This window comes from Psammomys obesus, unplaced genomic scaffold (genome assembly GCF_907164565.1).
Source record: "Psammomys obesus unplaced genomic scaffold, mPsaObe1.curated_primary_1811, whole genome shotgun sequence".
In the NCBI taxonomy this organism is placed as follows: Eukaryota; Metazoa; Chordata; class Mammalia; order Rodentia; family Muridae; genus Psammomys; species Psammomys obesus.
Genome location: NW_026596117.1, coordinates 28,682,452 through 28,705,132, shown reverse-complemented (window position 1 = coordinate 28,705,132; position 22,681 = coordinate 28,682,452). Strand labels below are relative to the sequence as shown.

General features: G+C 45.9%; 1 protein-coding gene across 3 annotated transcripts in view; it reads right to left on the bottom strand.

The window, feature by feature from the left end:
• Dapk1 (death associated protein kinase 1) overlaps positions 1-22,681 on the bottom strand; it is a 150,253-nt gene that overhangs the window by 48,465 nt on the left and 79,107 nt on the right. For all 3 annotated transcript variants that reach the window (XR_008722758.1, XM_055629232.1, XM_055629231.1), the window contains exon 3: positions 16,291-16,512. Coding sequence is in view for 2 of the 3 variants with exons in the window: in XM_055629232.1 (XP_055485207.1) it covers positions 16,291-16,512 (222 nt within the window). In the remaining variant the exon portion in view is untranslated. The remainder of the gene's footprint in view (positions 1-16,290; positions 16,513-22,681) is intronic.

Here is a 22,681-nt window from a genome sequence, read left to right as displayed (position 1 = left end):
CCCACCCAGTGGACAGCATGGACATCAGAAATTGTCCACTGATACACTTCCAGACCTCACGAGAAAACTGGAATAGACATTCTGGCCAGTATAGCAGTATCCATGGGAAGCACTCATGTTCCTGTCTCTGAAGGACCTACTGCCACCCTATGCGGCTCAGTGGATACCCCATTGGCCTCTCCCACCCCAAAGCTCTTCTCTGCTATGGAGAGCCCCTGAACTCAAAGTCATGCCTCTTCCAGCAGCTGATCAACCTGGGGCCATGAAGCAGGGATGTTACACATCTAGAAGACTGCACATGAAATACCGCACACTTAGGCTGCACAGTCTGTGGCAGCTGCTCAACTCAGCCAGCTCAGTCAATGTGAAAAAGAAAGGGGAAAAAAAGTGAAATGGGAGTGATTGTGCTGTATTCCAGTAACTTTATTAACAAAAGCATTTGAAAATCTGAGTTTGGCTGCTGGACAGTAACTTGCCAAACCTTGGTATAAAAGCCAAGTCATCACAGCACAACCCGGAACAGCTCTCCAGGGTGATTCCCTCCCTGGACAATTCCTGCTTCAGGGATCCCTGCTGGCCTGCTGCAGCTGAACTCAACCCTGTACAACAGCTTGCCATGTCCTTCCCCATCCTGCTCTCCCCTCCATCCCAAGTCCAGACCTTAAATGCAGACCTCACTCCTGCACCTCGGTCTCTGCTTCTCAGAAACACCAACCTGCACCCCCTAAATCTGGGTGCCTATAACTGGAACATCCACCATGTTGATGAAGGTCTGTTTCTTAGGCTGGTCATCCACCCGCTTTATTCTGGTTTTGTGAAAGAACTTAACTTCTGCAGCTTCCTAACCACAGAGAGCTCCGAATAACAGGACCCCTAGACTCAGGTCCTGAAATGCACAGAGGCACAGAGGCACTGCTTAATCACTGTGGATGGTCCCAGCTGACCTTCTAATTACCTCCGTCTATGATCTACCCAGGACACTGCTTCAAATCTCATCTTGTACATGACACACCCCACATTGTGGCTTTTCTGAGAAGCCAAATGTTCCCCTGGGAAACAGACCCAGCACTGGTGCTCTGAATGCCCTGTGTTCATTGTCACCCTTCTTCCTACTTTACAGTCATCCTTTGCCCCATTTCTCCTCAGTCCTACATACATATTCATCGTTGCTCACCCCTGCTTACATGCTCACCTTCCTGTACTTCTGTTTATGCTCATCTTCCTTCAGAATAATGCAGGAAAAGTAGGGGCTTTGGACATGAGCCCCCTGCTTATAGAATGTTTAGTCATTTATCAAAGTGATTAAAACTACATGACTTCAGCAAAGGTTTGGGCACACAATGCACACTGTCTGTGATGTCTCTCCTAGGCAGAAAGTAACTGTTTTCTCACACAGTGACTTCCACACACATGCTCAGAATCAGACTGTCCTCATAAGGCTAAGAAGGAAATTAGTGCAGGTCTCATTACTCGAACTTTTTGTTCCAAATTTTGTTTTGCTTATGAAGATGGAAGAGGAGATGAGCAATCTGCAGAGTAGAATCTGAGAGCAAAATGAACCTTCTTCATTAGCTGTTTGAGTCGGGGATCTTTAAATTCCAATGCTAACATAAAAACATGTGCAAACTGCAAGCACACAGGCACTCACTGTCTCCACCAAGAGAGATAGGAACAAAAGTTCCCTCTCACCAGCAAGGTCTCCTGAAAGGACTCTTTACAGTACAATTTTAAAAGCACCATGGGCTCCTGGGTAAGTACAGAGTCAGTGGGTTCTAAGAAAATTCGTTTAAAACCTCTCCAAATTATTACTTTGTGAGATTCCAGTCTATAAATTAAAAACACCTGAAAGTCCCTGACTCCCATTAGCAACTGCACTGAATGGAACAGGATTCAACTCTGGATTTGATCTTGTCAGCCTACAACACAGGACTCTCAGAGGCAGGCTAACTTACAGACTTGGCCCTTTTCAAGGAGGCTAATGGATTCTCCAAGGTTGGGGTGCATGTCCTCATCTTGTGCCACAGACCACGCATGTGTGGCAGGTGAATTAGGGGCAGTCAACAAATTCAGAACCATATACACTCTACCGTGCACAGGCTCCAGAGCACATGTCTGTGAGTGGCCTGCCAGGGGCCTGAATGGTCCCGAGCAGAAGAGTACCCGGTACCAACTATGGCCTCAGGTGGGTGTGTGACTGGACCCTAATTTTAGTATGAATGAGGGGTGAGCAATTCAGTTCTTCAGGTCTCTTAACCTAATAATTGGGAGACACTTTTAAATGTAATTTCCTCGCATCCGCTCGAGTAGGCCCCAGAACCTGTATTTAATATGGTGCACACTGACCACACGCTTAAGGCGAGGATGTCTCAGCTCCTATCCAGCCGTGACATTTTAAGATTCTTGAGCCTGCATGCATACACATGTACGCATACATACACACATGTGTATGAACATGTGAGCACAGAGAAGGTACCGATCCCTTGAATCCAGGCCTCATTCTAGCCAGGAGTGTGGCAGACAGAGATGTGTGCTGTGCCATTTCAATCATGGTACCTAGAGCATCTCACACAAGCCTTCACTATCAGTCTTTTTATATCTTAAAACAGAATACCTCTATGAGGACCTAAGAGATGACTCACTGATAAAGGCACTGGCACCAAGCCTGACAACGTGCATTCAATCCCTGAAACTTACATGGAAGAAGAGAACTGACTCCCAAAAGTTGTCCTCTGAACTCTCCAAGTGTGGTTGGTATAGATGTGCACACCTGGGCACCCACATAAATAAGTAAGTGAACAAATCTGATTTGTAAAGGAGATTCCTTCTTCTACAGTCATGCATGAAGACTCAGTGATCTCGTAGTAAAATATGAGCAGTTCGGTAGACTGACAGTCCCCAGCAGTCATTCTCACTCATGAAAGAAAAGGCAGAATCATGACTGACTTTCAGCATTAAGATGGAAACAATGCCAGAAAAGCATCATGGCTTAGCAGCAGCAGCAGGCACCACCCATGTGGGTCAGGTCACACCTCTGAGCTGTAAAGAGGACACAGCAGCTGTCCTATGTCCTAAGCCACAGCCTCAGGTCCCACCAGCTCCCTGGAAGATTCATCAAGGCCTGCCTAGGATGACCACACACTCAAGCTCAAGACCAAGCAATGAAATGTGTTTAGCCGAGGCAGATTCTCAAACAAAAGGCCACAGCTCTTAGCTAAATGTGGTACTTAAAAAAGAAATCCTTATTTTATTTTTTTTTTTTTTTTGCTTTTAACTTAAGGAAGTATGTGTAATATAGTGAGAAGTCAACAGACTCAAATCCATTTTATTTCTCTCCTCTTCTTTCAGTGAAAAGACTCTACCCGTTGTACAGATCACCAGGACAATGGACCCTAAAAACTGTTTTGCATGCAAAGACAAGTTGTAGAAGACATCTTTGGAGGAAACTAGCACATTGGGCCTGCTGCATCCCGCTTGCTTCATGCTGCTCACCTGGGGCTGAACATCACATCCTGGAGGACAGCTTGAGTCAGTGGTTGTCACACCTACAATGGATTGGCATAAGCCATAGCCTTTCTTCCCCCACTTGCTCCTTTTCTGATTCTCCACCTGCATTTTCATTTCTACAGGGGATCAGGAGAAAGGATGCATGGGGGAAAGGAATGGATGAGAGAGCTGGCATGAAGTAACAGATGAAAGTAAGAATTCATTTAAAGCTCCCAGAGATGATAATGGAGTTCAGCTAGGAACACGGCACAAACTGAAAGGAGAAAAACTGACAGTTCTGTAGATGGTAGCCTGATGCACCTCTCAAGACATTCCATAGAACCAGAGAATGCCCCACAGAGGGGCAACTGTCAAGAAAGGGCCATGAGACAGGTGAGGCCATAGTGGTTGCTGTGATGTGAGGGGAACCATAGGTTCCATTAGGAGTTTTGGACCTGGGGTTTCCCAGGCCTCATCTGCACTGGAGGTAGGAAAGAGACAGGTAAGATTCCAAGTATCCATGACAGGTGATGTCATGAGCAAATTCAGATGAGAAAATAAGCAGAGCCAAGCAAGTTAGAATGGAAGCCTGGGGTCCAAGCAAATTCTTAGCTGCTTATCTAAGGGGGTAGAGTGTACATTCAATACTCAAGGCATGAGGCTGGGTTGCCCTATCTGTCAACCCCAAAAACTGCAGGTAGTCTCAGGGAGTATATCTTAAGAGAGGTGTCAAGCTGGAAAATCTTCAGAAATTGTCACATTGTGAATGTGGCTCGGTATTAGGGATTGGCGTACTCTGGGCCCTGGGTCTGTTTCTCCAGCACAGAAAAAAGGGAAGAGGAGAGGAGAAAAGGAAAAATGCACACACAAGGCACACAAGACTCCCCCCTCTTGAGAAATTTTGATGCAGAAATTCATACTGTAGTCGGCCTCAGAAAAGAGGTAAAATTTGACCAGCAGGGTGTCAGAAAAGAAGCCCATTAGGAAACACATGTCCCTCTGGGGACCACATCTTAGAGTACAGTGGCTGTGTCGCTGGGTGTGGGGTACAGGTGGGTAGAGGGAGATTCACAGCCCCCAAATTGTCTGTATGGGCCCCTGGTACTGTATAACCTTCCCTGGGGAGACATGAATAAGCTTCTATTCAACCACTATGGTGCTGGTGCCAGACCAAAGTCAAGACTCCACCCAAGTCCAACTCAGTGAACCAAAAAGTCTATTGGGTTTAGAGGAGCATGGATGACCAGGAATCACCACATCACCACCTCATCATGGCAATTATATCATGGATGTTGCGTAATGGAGTCCTACTTGTAGTTAACTTCCCACCTTTTAAATACTCCAGCACCTCCCAATATCACCAGAGCTGGGCTTGGGGAGCAGGTAAAGACTGGATTCCCCAACTCCAAGAAGGCAGTGGGTTTATGTTATGCTGAGAGGAAAAAGCCATAGCACAATAAAACATAGTGCCTTAGCTTGACCCTAATGACAGTCATGTCTAGGCAGAGATAGCCTCATTCCTTTAGCCCAGTGACCTAAATCAATGACCATATCCAAAGCACTGACAAGAATGTTCACCAGCAGCACTGTGGAGGCCGTTAGTGAGAAAGAAAGAGCTAAGAGACAGATCCCCCTTGCACTTTGAGCCATGTGGATTGCTTGAATTAAAGAAAAGTACTCATTCCAAGGGAAATGAAAAACCCAACAGACAGAAAGCCCTGCAGCATATGCAAAGCCTCTTTTCACTTTAATGGCTTCAGCCCAAGCTTTGGATACCCACAGAAAGAATTAGGCCAATCGAAAGTGGGGCAAACGGAAAAGCTGGGGCAGCCAGACCTCTCTTCAGCTTGGGTAATTATAACCGGTATTAGAACAAAAGGCCAGTGGGACATAAACCAAGCTAGGACAGCCATTAGATGGGGGATGATTCCAAAACCAATTTATCTTGTCTAGCTGAAAACAAGGGGAAGCGATTATCCAGGGGCTATGTGACTCCAGCCCCTCCTTCCTGACTGGGTTGAACTCTCCAGTGAAGGAGCTAAAATGACAGCTGCTGATTGTTGCTAATGATCTGGAAACCCAGGCCAAAAGACCATCATCCTGCCAGAGAGCACACATAGCCAATGCAAAGGACTGTGCTGTCCTTGAGATATGGATGTGCAGAGCTGTGCACACAGCAGGCCCTTCCCTCAGTTTGAGAATGTGCTTTAGGAGGAAGAAGTCAAGAAAAAGAAAGATTTTAGAACTGTAATTCACTTGTGATATGGAGGCTTCCCATCACTTTCTCCCTGTTACACATTTGCGTGCTAAGAAGCCCAGCCCTTGAGGGTTAATAATGAGGATTAAGGCTGGGGCAGGAGAGGAATCAAGAACTCTGAAGAGCAGGTACAGGGCAAGGAGAGCCTTTAGCTGACCATCTATGTTGGAAAGAAAGGGAAGAAACAGCCCTGTTCTGCTAGAAAATGATGCTGAGAGTAGAGAGTCACCCCACCCTCACCTCCAGAGCTGCTCAAAGATGGAGATGAGATCTGGATGTCCCTTTCAACAACACAGTCCAGGGCCATAAAAGTAGGACCCCATCTTGAGCAAGCAGACCTTTGATCCTCTGAAAGATTCACCGTCGTTCTTTCTTTCCTTACTTCATTCTTTCTTTCTTTCCTTCCTTCCATCCTTCCTTCTTTTTATGAACACTGATTTAGCATGTGCTCCACCGTGAGCAGGATTATACTACATGTCTATGGCAAGTTCAGCTACTCATGCCCAAGTGACACTGGCATCTCGCTTCACAGTGCCAGGCTCACAACAGGCTTTTAACTCCTGCAGTCCCATCCACTGATCATCCTTCCAGTCAGCTTGATCCAACCTACACACTCAGTGTGAATACAATGTGCCATGTTCCAGTACTGACAAACTGCCTGTTCCTACTAAAGAAGACTACCTTGAGAATGGCAGGTCACAGGACCTCAGGCCTACAGGCATTCCTTGCTCTCCTCATCCCCAATGCCCTGCCGTAATCTGGCCCCTCACTGTTAAGGACCAGACAGCTTTCTCCCTGATAGTATCTCATACTGAGGAGGACTTGGGTCACTTTTACTAGGCACTGTGCTAGCCTGCACATCTCCTGGATGTACACTTCCCTGAAGAAATTATAGTTCAGTAAAGGAGAAAAGCATGCACATACTCATAGATCCAAAGATGCCAAAGGGAGGATAAGAAGCCAAAGAGAGAGCCCGGGAGCCATGGGCTGGAAGGAGACCAGAAGCTCACCTTTAAGCACTGAAGTTTGAGAAGACCCATTTGGGTGGAAATGTTGATAGGGATGCTTGTGCGCTTCTGAGAGACCTAGTAATGTAGTCTTCTGATTAGAAATACAGTAGGAGGCACTAGGTATTGAACTGCATAAATATAAAAGCATTGTATAGCATATTTTATTTAGCCTAAACAGAAGCCCTTTTACTGGCCATAGAGGAAGAGTAAAGTCATCTGAAGAGGAACAAAGATCACTAAAGAAGAAAACAAACAGGTACAGGTTGCTTCGTACCTCCTGCAATACCACCTCTACTGTAAACTTTCTGTGTGTGGATGCCTCTCATCCCTCCCACTGTGTGTGGATGCCTGTCAAACCTCCCACTGTGTGTGGATGGCTCTCATCCCTCCCAGTGTCCATGTAAGCCTGTCATCCCTGCAGATAACAGGGAAATCCCAGGGGTTCAGGAGGCAGATGGGATGGCTGTCCAGCAGGGTGCATCACCCTGTCTATGAGAAGATACACCTGCCAAAAACTCCAGATCTCTCTCATCTGCCCTCTGTGTCTCCCCATCCCCATTTCAACGATGTTCCCATTGGAATAGGAAGTAGGGAAAACAAAAGAGTACTTTCTTTAGAAAAAGTTCTGATGGGCTCACTGCTTTTGAAAGGAAGGGACCTGCTTATTCAGGGAAAGCTGAACATTCCTCAGTAGAAGTATTCATAAGGAAATTGTGTGCTGTCATCAGTCACCTCAGTATCATGAATCAGGCATCAACAGGATCAGAAAATTAAGAGAACTCCCTTGCAACCTATTTCTCCAGACCTTCCTTCCTTCCTTCCTTCCTTCCTTCCTTCCTTCCTTCCTTCCTTCCTTCCTTCCTTTCCTTCCTTCCTTCCTTCCTTCCTTCCTTCCTTCCTTCCTTCCTTCCTTCCTTCCTTCCTTCCTTCCTTCCTCAGTTAGTTGGCTTTTCCCAGATTCCCAAGCCCCTCCCCTAACCCTCCCCTTGCCATCCAAGAATGAGAAAAACACCTTGCCATTAGTGGTTGTAGCAGTGTCCTGAAACTTGTTTTCTTTGAAGCATAAGGTTGACAACCCTTGCTTAAGAGCCTCACAAAGTCCTCTGTGACACTTGCTTCCTCATAGGTCTCAAACTGATTCAACCTCTAATGCTCAAGAATAGACCTTATACCACTTTCTAAGGAACTTGGTTGCAAGCATTTTCACAGCATTCACATAAGTAAATAGTCTGCTCATAATGAAAGACAACCCGGTTGGTCAGCTCCCAGTTTTTAAGTCAAACACAACTTTGTCATCCCTTCAGGCTGACCATACTCTTAACGGGACTGACACATGCTTGTGAGGCAAAGCACAGCCTTGAATAACATGGCGGGTGAAACAGGACACAGCCTTGTGTTCAAAAGGGCTTGTTGAAAGGGGCACACGTGTGTATATGCATGTGTGACACCAGAGCCCCACCACACTGTCTCATCACTGTCCACCTTCCCACAACTCAGGAAGACTCCAAGAAAGGAGTGCTAAGAACAGGAAAGAACTCAGAGAAGCAGGGCAAGAGAGAGAGGTCGAAAAACCTCTCAGGCTCTCACAGTCTGGGGTGGCTTTCCAGAGTCACTCTTCAAAATCCACTGTGATAAAAGTGGTTTGAGAGCACTAGGATGCAAAAAGCACCACATGAGGAGGTGAAGGTCAGAGGTCCCTCGTGTGCTCATGAAGAATGAGGGATATGGACACTTAAGGCTTAGAAAATTCACATAACACACTCCCTCCCCAAGAAGCTAATGTGAGAATTTCCACCTGCCCACCCTGAGTCTGGACTGAGAAGGTTCAGCATTCCTGATCTGGAGGTGGCGCTGCTCTAACTCTCAGAACAACACACACAGATTAGATGAGCTTGTATCTGACAGAGCCTACATGGCTGACACAAATGAGGAGGTATAGATTGCATACAGCTTCTCTGTTTCCTCTGGGTCTCTTACGTAATGTAGTGTGTAACCTTCCTACCCAAGCACAGCCATTTAAAAGAAGCCGACATTATACTCTTTATGTCTGATGAATCTGTTCTACTTGAATTTTCTCATCAAACTATTTCAGACACTGTTACCTAGAGAGGGTCAGGATCTGTTAGTCCAACTCTGACAGGACAACAGCGCTCTTTTTTTGTTTTGTTTTGTTTTGTTTTTTTCTTTCTCTTTTTTTTTTAATTTTATTTTTTTTCTTATCAGTTACATTTATTAACTCTGTATCCCAGCTGTATCCTGCTCCCTCATTCCCTCCCAATCCCACCTTCCCTCCCTCATCTCCTCCCTGCCCCTTTTCAAGTCCACTGATGGGGGGGACCTCCTCCCCATTCATCTAATCCTGTTTTCTCAGGTATCTTCAGGACTGGCTGCAAAGTCCCCCTTTGTGGCCTAACAGGACTGCTCCTCCCTTGGGGGGTGGGGAGGTCAACGAGACAGTTGGGATGTGCACTGAACGTATGACAGGAGTCTACTGAAGGCATCTGAAAGACTCTAACTAGCAGTGTTTTCAAAGCAGATACAAAGACTCATAACCAAACCTTCGGCAGAGCACAGGAAATCATATGAAAGAAGGGGAGTTAGTATGATGGGGAAAGGATATGAGCTCCACAAGGATCAAATATATCTGGGCACAGGGTCTTTTCTGAGACTGACACTCAAACAAGGACCATGTATGGATATAACCTAGAACCTCTGCTCAGATGTAGCCCATGGTAGCTCAGTAACCAATTGGTTTCCCATAGTAAGGGGAACAAGGACTATTTCTAACAGGAACTCAGTGGCTGGCTCGTTGACAACAGCGCTCTTAACGTCTCATGGTGGCTGCACTTGGGCGCTGCTTTAGCGCACAGCCTAGAGATGCAATTGATGTCACCCAGGATGACAAACATACAGTGGTTACGGCTGTGCTCTGTCTCTGCTTCTCCTCATCTGGATCACAGAAATGGTCACACCATTAGAAATATAAGTTCTACACATATAAAAGATATCCAAATGGAGACCTTACAAAAATCCACAACCAGTCAAAATGCAGAGAACAACTACTGAGGGACAGCCAGTCCCAAAACATCTCTAATTCAACCCATACCTAAAGCTCAGGAAACACTGGAGAAGAGGGCTGGAAAGACTGCAAGAGCCAGAGGACCAGGAAGGATATCTACCATGAGACAGTGTCTTCTATGTACGTCAGGGAGCTGCACACATAAAGTCTTAACAATGTGGTCATTATAGCAAGACCTATACAATGACAACACCAGTTGACATCCCAAGTGGACAAGGAAATTTCACAAGTCTCCACATCCAGATGGAAATGTGAGAAATCTTCATCTGGGAAGATTCATGTGGGAGATAAGTGGTTTCTAAGAGAGGGAGAATGGTCTTTTCTAGGGATGAGCTCCCCAATAAGTTAGCCAGTGAAAGTGGTCAACTTTAACATGTAAGCATATAAGTAACACTAAATTGACTCAGAGGGGTGTGTGTGTGTTTGTGTGTGTGTGTGTGTGTGTTTGGAAGGGGCCATGAAGTTGGGAGGGAGGGAGAGTGGGAGGAGCTGGAGGGAATAAAAATGATGTAAATATAGTACCCATATATGAAATTCTCAGAAAATAAAATAAATGTAAAAAAAAAAAAAACTTCTTTAAAAAAATGACCAAGACAGTCAAGAGAAGAAATGAGGTAAAAGTTACTTGGAAATAAAAATTAGGAGAAAGAGCAACTCATGGTTGTTTTAGAAGTATTCCCATTTTCTTTCTAAACAACGTTTTATAAGGATGGGCACAAGGGACTTATGGGTGATTCTGACCTGTTGTAGACACTGTTTAATAAAGCAATTGTCAAGAAGCTAAGCTAGAAGGAGGAGCCGGGATAAGATGCTCAATCCTCATTCAGAAAGGCAAATGGGATAGACATTGGAAGAAGGAGAAAACAAGAAAAACAAGGAACAAGACAGGAGCCTACCAGAGAGGGGCTTTGAAAGACTCTACCTAGCAGGATATCAAAGCAGATGCTGAAGCTCATAGCCAAACTTTGGGCAGAGTACAGAGAATCTTATGAAAGAAGGGGGAAATAGAAAGACCTGGAGGGGACTGGAGCTCCACAAGGAGAACAACAGCAACAAAAAATCTGGGCACAGAAGTCTTTTCTGAGATTGATGCTCCAACCAAGGACCATGCATGGAGATAACCTAGAATCCCTGCACATATGTAGCCCATGGCAGCTCAGTCTGCAAATGGGTTCCCTAGTAAGGAGAACAGGGCTGTCTCTGACATAAACTCAGTGGCTGGCTCTTTGATCACCTCTCCTTAAAGGGGTTGGGGGGGGGAGCCTTACCAGGCCATAGAAGTCCTTATGAGGCCTGATAGCCTAGGGTTAGATGGAAGGGGAGGAGAATCTCCCCTATCAGTGGACTAGGGAAGGGGCATGGAAGGAGTTGAGAGAGGGAGGGTGAGATTGGAAGAGGACAAAGGAGGGGGCTACAGCTGGGATACAAAGCCAATAAATGGTAATAAATTTAATTTTTTTTAATAAATAAATAAAATAAAAATAAAGCAATTGTCCTGGGGGACTGAGGCCTTCCTGCTCCCTTCCAGAGTACCAGCTGTGGATGAACCATGTCTAGCTTTTTGTATCCAGCTCTGACTCAAACATAATCCCAGAATTCTAGGCATAGTGGAGTGGAGTGGAGCTTATATGCAGAAGAAAGCTAAGCAGAAAGTGTGAGCTGAGCCTGGGTCCCCAACCTGTAGCCCTCAAGCCTTCAGGGAGAGGTGAACGCACTGTGAAGAGATCTGAAGCTGGAAGAGCCGCCCCAAAAGCAGGACTGTCTGTCACTGGGATGGAGAAGACAACTGGGGGAGCTGGAAGAATCAGTAAGAGGCAGCAAAGGGCCTAGTGGGAGAAGGTTCAAAAAAGGCAAAGTTCCACAGCACTCCCTTCAGTCCTAGCCTCAAGATGTGTAGCTTTCAAAGAAGCTAACTAATCAGGAGAGAACCAAAATCCTGTGATATGGCTGTGGGTGTCTATGAGGAAGTATGGATAAATCATACTTGATGGGCACTACACAGTGGGAAGAGCCTGCAGTCCCTGGACAGGAGACAGTTGCTTGCATCCCAAGTTTCCCAAACCTTAGAGCTCATACCTTTCTTGGATATAAGCAGAGGGTCCCCATAATCAAGCTCATGCAGCATCCACATCACACTGGACAACAGAAAAAGAGACAATGAACAGAGCCTTTAAACTACACATCCAAGAGCTCAGACACACATGGTCATCCAAGATTCAGGTCATCCACATAGGTGAGTAAAAGTACCAATTAATAATGTAAGGAACACTTTTCAACTGGTCTGGCAAGAAGAAAAATGTTGAGAAGCACGCACACAGGGTTTTATTTCTCAAGAGCACACCTGAATGCAAAGCAATTTACTGTGTGTGATTTGATCTGTTGTGAAAGGCTAACACTGCTGACAAATGCTCTTGAATTCTCTGCTCTTGCCTAATAAGAGGTATCTGAGGGTGGGGTGCCAGAAGAGTACTTGAAATTACCTTGGTGAACAAAAGCAAAGGTTCAAAAAGTCATAAGAGCTCAATCTCAGGGAGAAACAAACAAGTGTGCCAGCAGGAGGGATCATGGGAAAAGTCTAAGCATGCCTCTATGTCACAGGCACCAGGAAGAAGTGGGAAGGGAGGTGTCTGAGGGATGGGCTCCATCACCCCTCTCTATCAACTCCCCTCCTGTTCACCACTTTGCCTAAAAGCATCCATCACTTTATCCCAGGTCTTTGTCTCTTGAAACACTGAGCTAGCCGGAACTGTGAGCCACACCCAATATATGATGGGAATGCATAAGTCCTGCTCTGGTGATTTCACCTCTGGGTTTGGCTCAGGAGCAAAGGTGCTGGCTGATCAATGATCTTACAGAAGGTACCCAAATCATACAAATGTTTAAATACAACCCATCAAAAGGGCTCCTTTCAGGAGACTCTAACAGATGCTAACATTTGGGAACTAATGTTTCCATACACAGCCCAGTGTTTTAAACTGTTTCCTAGTGCTGACACTGTCTTGTCTTTCCAGGGAAATCTGGAGCCTCTAGGGCTTTCCATCTCCACATTTATCCATTCCCTCTGTGGCAATGATTCCCTGATGCCACTGCTTACATGAAATGTTCTCAAATCACAAGGTCTATTAAGGCCACAGGTGGCTTTCACATATTGTCTAATCTGCTTATAAATATTATAAACTGATTGCACTGCCAACATTCAAAATCCTAGATTACATCCAGGCATGGTGGTACACACCTTTAATCCCAGCACTTAGGGAGGCAGAGGCAGGTGGATCGCTGTGAGTCAAAGCCAGCCTGATCTACAAAGGGAGTCCAGGATGGCCAAGGCTATACAGAGAAACCCTGCCTCAAGGTACCAATAATGATGATGGTGATGATGATGATGATGATGATGATGATAATAATAATAATAATAATGCCAGAAAGATCTGGCCAATCTTAATCCCAAGCAATGTGAACAATCAACCTTTGGTGTTTGGCCCCTTGAACTATTGTTGAAGTACAGAATTGAGGACCTCAGCCAGTCTCCACTATTCCCTCAACTCTCCCTAACGATGAGGTGGCATGGTCCCCATGATACTCATTTCCATTGCTAGCTAGACCCTGAGGATATCTGACCTGTGTATTCCCTCAGGGTCAGAAGAAAAATGGAAGGAAAACTACATCACTACTCTCAGACTAAAATGTTTAGCAATGCAATGCTAGGAGCCAGTGTCTCTAGCTGACACCACCATGCACACTTACAAATAGCACCAGTGTTTATACTTAGATCAGAAGTGTCTACCAAAACCCCATGTGTCCCCTGTGGTGCCATAAGCCAGTAGCTGAGCCTTTAGGGGTGCTAGTTAGGAAAGAAAGTGAGGTCCCTAGATGATACCCTTCAAGGGTACTAGAATGTCAGCACCCCCCTCCCCTTGCTCTCTCTCTATACTTCTTGGCCACCATGAAGGGAATAGACATGCACCAACACATGCTGCCTATCCAGCTCTCCACAGGTCAAGGACAAGCCACCACGGACTGAAGACTCTGAAACCATGAGTCAAAATAAAACCTTCTCTCCTTTTAAAATGATCATCTCAGGTATTTTGTCACAGCCAGGGAAAGCTGAGTCTCACAGCCGTTGCTAGGTTCTTTAAGTCTGGCTTCACCATTTACCAGGTAACAACGTGTTACAAAGTGATTCAAGCACATATCAAAGTTTTGTCCTGGCTTAACTGTACAAAGAAGTGGGTGGGTAAGAACGCAGGCAGAAGAGATCTTTGTCTCGGCATGACTTCGTTCAGGAACAATGAAGTGTGGAGGATGTGTAGTCGTGATTGTGGGGTGTCGCCTATGCCTCCTTCATGTTTATTCTGTACTGAGCTGCAGCAGTAGGTCTACCTTGAAAAGACTGTTCTATCACCAAGCAAGTGGCAGGAGGGAAGTCATTACCTTACAGCCACTTTTCAGAGTTGCAGAGAATGCAAGGGCAGGACCCAAACTGGGGTCTGACCACTGTGCTTTGAACACAACAGAAAATAGTATCTGCCTGGAGGTTGCCACAGGTACCTTTCAGATCCCTGCAGGGTGGTCCTGGAAGGATCTTCTACTCAAGGGAGGGTTGGTTATTTGGTTCTAGCTAGGCCTTCAACTGAATGAATGTGGCTTACACACCAGATGGAGAGCTGACTGCTTCACTAGGTCTAACCAATTCACATGTTACCCCAAGTCACTCAAGGCATTTAACCAAATGTCTGAGCAGCCCTAGGGCTCAGTCAATGACGCATGACAGTAACCACCAAAGCTGCACATATCCTTGGTGGTGAAGAGGTGAGAACATCCCAGGGGCCACTGGGATCTATGAAGATGTTCCTGACCCAGGTAGAAGAAGCCATCCTTCCACCCGCTCACTTCCACCCTCCTGCTGCTCCTGTTGAACTTTCCCAAGTTGTTACTCAAGGTCACATTTAGCAACATAAAGCTGCATGTAGCCAGGCACCTAACCACATGCCTACAATTAAAAACATCAACACTGCCAACACTGGGGCTGGCAGGGGAACTGACATTACCTGCTGCTGGAGATGCTGAAAAGTGAAACTGAACGCTTCAGGGGACAAGCCTGCCAGTTGTTATGGGATTCCTACATGCCCCAGCAACTTCACTCCTAAGCACTTACGCAGGGGGTGTGGAGACTTGTGAGTGCTGGGCACAGCTTCAGTCCTGACTACAAGATACTAGAGACAGCCTAAATGTCCGCTGGGTAATGGGAAAATAAACAAGCCACACCATCCAGGTGATGGAATAGGAAGAGTCAGTTTTAAAAGGAGCAGTGTGTGTGTGAATCTAACAATGTGTTAAGGGAGCTGGCCTCAGACTTTACACATTGTGCCATTCTACTGGCAGAACATTTTGGGGGTTAGGACATAAAGATGGGTACGATTATAAAATAGCCCAAGGGATGCTGAAGTTTCTAGGGGTGTGGGGTGAGCTGTGGGACGGACTGTGGATGAGCAGTGGGGTGAGCTGTAGGTTTTTCTGAATCATGATCTGGGAGACTTCTGACTATAGTTGTTAACTTTACCACAGTTGTTCAACCTTCCTCCAGCATCATTTACTACAGGACACGAATTTCAAAAAAAGCAAAAGGTTAAAGGATTAGTTTGACATCCAATTTACATACAAAGAAAGGGAGCTGTCACACACAGGGTGGGCACATCGGAATTCGGGAAGCTTCAATGACTGAATGGGACTTGTGACCACTCGGGACCACCCAGTGTCAGCTGGCAGAGCATGCACTCCACCCGTCTCTCTTTTTTCAGGTAGACATCCAAAATGCCTATAGAGAGACTCTCTGAGAACCCCTGACTAGCTTCTTCCTCTCTCCTGCCAAAATGGGCTGCTGGACTTGGTTGCACTGGGTCCCCACACAGCACATGCAAGCAGTAATCCAGGAAAAGGGGGGGACGGGAGGTGGAAACCCGAAACTGCTCAGAACAATGCTTGTCAGTCAGCTACCCACTATGACACTGGATGGGCAAGATGGAAAAGCAGCAGCATGCTTAAATAGTCCTATAATCATGTCTCAGAGCTCAGCCTCAGCATCCCCCCTTCCTGTAATTAGCTCTGACAATTGCACAGTTAAAAGCAGGGTGTGTGTGTGTGTGTGTGTGTGTGTGTGTGTGTGTGTGTAAAATTAAAAGGAAGGAGGAAAGAGAATTGAGAGTAAGGAGGATGAAGTTAAAAGATGCAGAAAAACAGGGAAGACAGTAGGGTGCATGCATGAAGCTTATCTCAGAGGCGAACCTCAGAAAGAAGGTGAGCCCCAAGATCTGAGGACCTTCTTGCAAATCAAGTATTGCTGAGTTACTGGAGCTGTACCTAAGGCTCAGGCAGGCAGCTCAGGGCTGATCTCAAGAATGGCCCATTTGAGCAGGCCCATGTCCCTCCCCACAGTTCCTTCCAGACACACAGGGAACACTCACAGCTCCAGGATCAGAATGACGTCTGTCTTGTTCTCATAGACCTCATGCAGGGTGATGACATTTGGGTGCCGGATGTCCTTCAGAATGCTGACTTCCCGCTCAATGTCCTCTCGGCTCACGCCCCTCCGGCTGGACTTGGTCCTCCTTTTCTTGATGAACTTGGCTGCATACTGAAGACCAGTGCTTTTCTCACGACATTTCTTCACCACTGCGAACTGTCCACTGACACAGAAAGATGGGACAAAAATTAGGGTTCACCGAAGACTAAATCCGGGCAGGGACATAGCAGGGGGACACACAGCAAGACTGTGACTAGGGAAGTTCAAAAGGCTGACAGGGAACAATGGAGGTGGCCATACTTCATACTGTGCAGCTGTAGTGAGCTCATTCCTTCTATACAATCTCATCGCGAATAAAATTCATTCTTTCTTTGTTTCTTTTTTTTTCTTTCTTTCTTACTATAATATATTTGATTTAACGGATAGTTAGCCAGGCTGTCTACCCAGCCTATTTCTATTTCTACTCCTATTTCAGGCACTCACGTACGATCTGTTTCAACAAACTTTTTCTACATGGCTAGACATAGAAGCAGAAAGAGTAGGGTAGGGGTGGAGAGCAGAATATTGGTAGAGAACATGCAAGATTTTATCTTTCGAGATGTATCTTCAGCGTCAGTATTAAACACTGCAGCACCCAGAATAACAATGCCCACCATACTCTAAACCGGGGGTGGTGGAGTAACTTCTTCACTCTGTCCATGCTCCTCCCAGTCTAACATTCCTTTCTGGGGATCTCTGTGATTCTGGACTGCTGGCCCCACCCCGAAGCACTAGGGCATATGATCTAGACTGAGCCAGTCAGTGTGGTATATTACTCTGGCTCCAGTGACAGACCTATGACCTATGTAAGAGCTTCCAGACCAGGGGGAGACTCTTTTCATGAACACTGAACTCTCTATATGACCCCACAGTGGCTGCCAGGTATATGGGATCATCAAGGATCAGCTTGTGGTTTAAGGGTGACCACTGCAAAGGATTGCTGGTTTAGGAAAAGAAAACAGGTCTTGGGGTAGCTTGTAGCTATGGGAGCTGGATTTTTCAGGACTGAAGCCTTCTTATTACAGGCATTTTGATCTGTGCTATCTTTCCTGCAAAAGGAAGCATCCTCAGTGACACAGAACCAACAACCAGATCTCCTTTGTACACATGAAAGAGGACGGAAAGGAAGTAAGCCAAACAGTGTGTGCTTAGAGAGCAGTGAGGCTCTGGGATGAAAAAGCAGTTCCCTAGGAGGTACTGAGACACAGAAAGGAGCGTTCGGATCAGTCCCCACCCTCTCCCTTCTTGCCTGTTATGACCACCCCTCGCAGGCTCTATACATCTCTGAGCACCTGCTGAAGAACAGCTACGTAAGGAAGTATTATGGGTATCTTTGCTTTATTCTCTCACATGAAGACAAAAGGAGAAACCCAAACAAAGGAACATATTTTGATGTTCAAGAAGGAATGCACATTTGCTTTAGCAGCAGAAGTCATTGAAGAAAATACACACACACACACACACACACAAACACACACACACACCACTCACATATACACACACCACACATACACACATACATACATACTTACACATACACATACCACATACACATATACACAAATGTATACACACACACTCACAGGCACATATACTCACATCACACACACATAACACACTCACACACAACATATATACATGTACTCATAAACACATATACACTCACACAAAACACACACATACACACACATTCACACTAACATATATATATATATATATATATATATATATATACAAACATACACACATATACACACATAGAGAGAGACTATTTTTGTAGCAACTTTTGTATAATGGGTTAATTCCCATTTCCCCCATCCTGCAGCAGAATAGAAAGCCAGGATTGGCTGCTGTAAACTTCCTAGTTTAGAGTTAAGGGATAGGATGTGACTATCTCAATCAGTTTACAGTTTTCCTGGGAATCCAACGTTGCATTCGGTTGCATGGTGGAGGGCAGCATCAGCTTTGGAGTCCAGAGAAGAAAAGCCAGGTGGTCCTAACCTCACAAAGACAGCATCTGGTATCACCACATACACTAAAGAGGACCCAGGATGGAGAAGCCCAGTTGGGACAAACAGTGACTACCCAGGCCCCCAGAGGCTGGGCTGTGTGTGCCTCACACATGGACACAGCAACTTCGCAAAAGGATCCAAGATCCAGGACCACTTTGAACTTTAACACAGTGAGCAAAGACAACAAAAACAACAACAGAAGCAGAAAACTTCTTGCAAAGGAGCTACACAATACGAGTGGAAAGTTAGACTCAGATTCTCCTGAGTGTGGCTTTCCTTTTCATGCTTCCAGGTCAGGTAAAGTCCAGGCAGGTTAAGCCTAAGGTCTCTGATAGATAGCAGCCAGTGCACTCCAGCCAGAGCCCAAGGCTGAGGGAGGGTGGAAGCATGCCCAGAGGGACCATGAGCGGAACATTGAGGGCTTTAAATCCCTCAACTGACAGTGATGGCAGCTCTGGACAGAGTGAGGGAAGTAAGGGCTGATGGTGAAGAAAGGCTCTATCACTGATGGACCAAAAGGTTCCAGAGAAAAACCCACACTCATACCCATGCTGCTCCTAGGAAAACAACCGTTGTTATTTTTCTCTCCCTCCCTTGGCAATCGAACTTCATCTTCCCATATCTTCTGGCCACACACCTGTGAGTCCTGATTAGTGCACACACCTTGCAGGTTTTGTCCTTTTCTGACTGCTGCTTTTCTCTCCCACTGTCTCAAGGCTGTGGACTGCCTGAGGACCAAGGGCTTCTGAGACCAGGGTCTCATAAACCCCTATCTATCATCCCCCGCCATGCATTCAGCCTGCCCCACAGGGTTGGTGCCCAGCACGACCCTGCAAGGCCAGCATCCTGAGCACCAGAGTATTAAATGGAGTATGCTGTGTTATAAGCCAGTGCAACTATGTAGCAGCTACAAACCTACAAGCTGTTAACACAGACTCACTTCCCAGTGGTGATAATATCAAGATCACACTATCCTCAAGTGCTGTTGAAGAAGGGGGATGTGTGAATCTGCTTTCCATTACAATGGCAAAATAAAGAGGAAAGGCTTGTCTCATCATTTCAGAGGCTGTTATCAACTGGCCTCACTGTTCTGAAGCCTACTGCAGGGCAGTACCTCCTGGTGGGAGCACACAGCAGACCAAAACCTTCACCTTGGGGCCGGGAAGGAAAGTGAGCTAGGAGAAGGCCAGGGTCTCATAACTGCATTTAAGAGCATGTGCCCAATGACCTAAACACCTGTCATGAGGCCCCATGGCTAAGAGGTTCCACCACTTCTGCTGAGCATCAACCAGGGCCACACCTTTCATGCATGGGCCACTGGAATACTAAAATTACAGCCAGGGTAAGTTGCTTCAATGACATCCTAACAGACGGAGAGTTTAGAAGTGCCCTGACAAAGACACAAGAATTCCTCAGTGATAGCGCAAATTATTTTGGCACACTGCTTGCTTTTATCCTCAAAATACCTCTTCTCATCAATGTCCTCCTATGATCGTAGGGTAGGCTAATAGAACTAAGAAAAGAAGAGAATGCCCACAAGAGAGCTGTGTTGCTGAATGTGGCTGCTGGCTCCATCCTTCCCTTCTATCATCTCTCTGCCCCTTTTCTCACAGTCCCCACCCAGGATGTGTTGCGGCTACAACCTTGGGAGCTCAGGGCCATAGGCTGCACACAGTCCTGGAAGCTGTGTGCTTTCCAGGTCACACCCACTGTCCTAGTCATTTTCTCAGGAGCATTTCCTCAGGCAGCTGGCACACTCAAGGGAAGGGTGGACTGCTGAGATAAGGAATTTCCCTGTGTTGGTTACCTTATGGTTGCTGTAACAAAAATACCATGCCCAAAAGCAACTCTGCGGGGAAGCGTAGCAGCTGGAGCAGGAGGGTGAGAGAAAACATCTTCAAGCACAGAGCAGAGAGAACAAATTGGAAGTAGGATGCTGCTATGAGCATCAAAGCCTGCCCCCGGTGGCATACTTCCTCCAGAAAGGGCTGTACCTCCTAAACCTCCTGACAGCTCCAAGATAAGGAATACAAGAGTGGAAAAGTCTGATCTGTACTGTCTGACCTATGGGCATTCTCATTTAGACGCCAGCTCATCACGAGCAACTGTTGCAGAGCCTCAATGTACACTAGGCTGTTGGCTGCTGCTAGGTTCCTCTCCTTCCCTGGCAACCAGCTCTTGACTCTGGTTTCCCTGGCACCTGCTTTCCACCCTGGATTTGGACTCCGAAGATAATTCTTGCCTAACAGCCCAACCCCCAACAAGAAATAAAAGAGGGTTTTTTTATGCAAATGCTTCTACTTTGGAGGGTCCCAGCATAACAACAGGATCAGAGATGGAACTTAGAGCAGGAAAATGCCCATTTATCTCTGTTCCCAACACCCGGGCTACTCAGAACTGAATACCAACGTGGAGGGCTGCACTGTAATTGCTGTTACTCTGGCAAGAGCTTAGATGGGAAGTGGTGTGGCTTCTGTGCAGGGAAGAAATCTGTACCCTACACACTGACTTTTCATAAGACAGTGCAATAATACATCCTCGTCACTTGTAGATCCCGTACTGTGACATCTCCTGCTAACATTTACTTGTAACTTCCCTGTCAGTCCTGGTGGCACTTTTTTAAAGAGAGATTTGCTTGTTTTACTTTATGTGCATGAGAGTTTGCTTGTCTGGATGTATATGTATGCACGCAGTACCCATGGAAACAGAAGCCATCAGATCCCTGGAACTGGAGTTACAGACAGTTGTGAGTCACCATGTGGGTGCTAGGAACCAAATCTGGATCTTCTACAAGAGCAGAAAATGCTCTTAACTGCTGAGCCATCTCTCTGGCCACCTTTGCAGCACTTTTGTGGATGCTTACACAGGCACACACACAAACACACATGCATGTGAACACCCACACAGATAAAATGTTGAGCTGCTAGTAAGCACATCCTAGTGGGGGACCCTCAAAAGGCCATTGTTCCTTCCTTGCTAATTGAGCTGTCACTGTCACATTGGCAGCCAATGGGCCCTTTGTGGTCTACTCGGAACCAGGTTTTGTGAGGGGTATGTTGTTTTATATTATCATTATTTTAGCTTTGTGGAATTTCACTAAGATGGTCTTGTGTGCCGTCTACTAAGCTGAGAAGAGAGATGTACCTCACAGGGAAAACAGGCATATCAGTTAAGCATCACTAAAGGAAAGAGCTGTTACCAGGAGTTCAAGGTCAATGAAGCAATACTACGTGTTAAATAAGGTGCCCATAAGTGGAAATGCACATATAAGGGTTATGTACCATGCTTGCAGAAATGGTGTGAACAAGCTCATTGGAACCTAGAGCTCCACTTCCCCAGGAGCCACAGCTCAGTGCCTGCCACTAATTAATAAACACAAATGTCCCTGAAAACGAATGCAGTACATTCTATGCTGTCAGCACGCTAACACTCTCTTGCAGCCAGTCACTAGCAGGATAGCCTGCTGCATTGGAGACGAACAGCCAAGTCATTAACACAAAACCTTTCAATTAAATGTAATTAACATTAGCTATCTGGTGGCCAGACACATAGTACTGGGATAAATACATCCCTACCTGAAAGAGTTCCATAGATTAAAAACCAACACACAAACGTCAGTAAAATGGGGCTCCTGCACAGAGCACCTGCCTGAGATATGCAGGCTCTGAGGTTGGATCCCCATTGCTTGCTGTGCAAGCTTGAGGACCTAAGTTCATACCCCTAGCAACTGTGTCAAAAACAAAAAAGTTAAGCACAGTGGCCTCCAATCCTGGTACGGAGGACTAAAGACAGAAGAGTGCTCAGAGCTTGCTGGCCAGCTGGGTGAGCCAGTCAATAAGTTCCAGGTTCACTGAGAGAGCCTGCCCCAAACAATAAGGTGGAAAATCTACTGAGGAAAACACCTGATTCCACCTCTGGCCTGTACATGCAAACCTATGCACACACTCATGCACACGCATACATACATACATACACATACAAACACAGTAACACACACACACAAACACACAAAACAATGGGTTTTTTAAGCCATGAATCTTATTAAAAGGAGGAAGACCTTAGCTTATAAGAAATAACTGCCACCAAAAACGTTGAACTTTTTTTGTGACAAATTCTACACCACCAAACTTTGTTTCATACACAAAATTATTAACAATGTTGCATAAAATATCTTCTGACCATACGTGTGCAGTGCACATGAAACAAATGAATTTCATGTTTCCTATTGGGTCCCATCCCCGGGATTCTTCACCTCGCCTATGCGTGTATTCTAGAATCTGA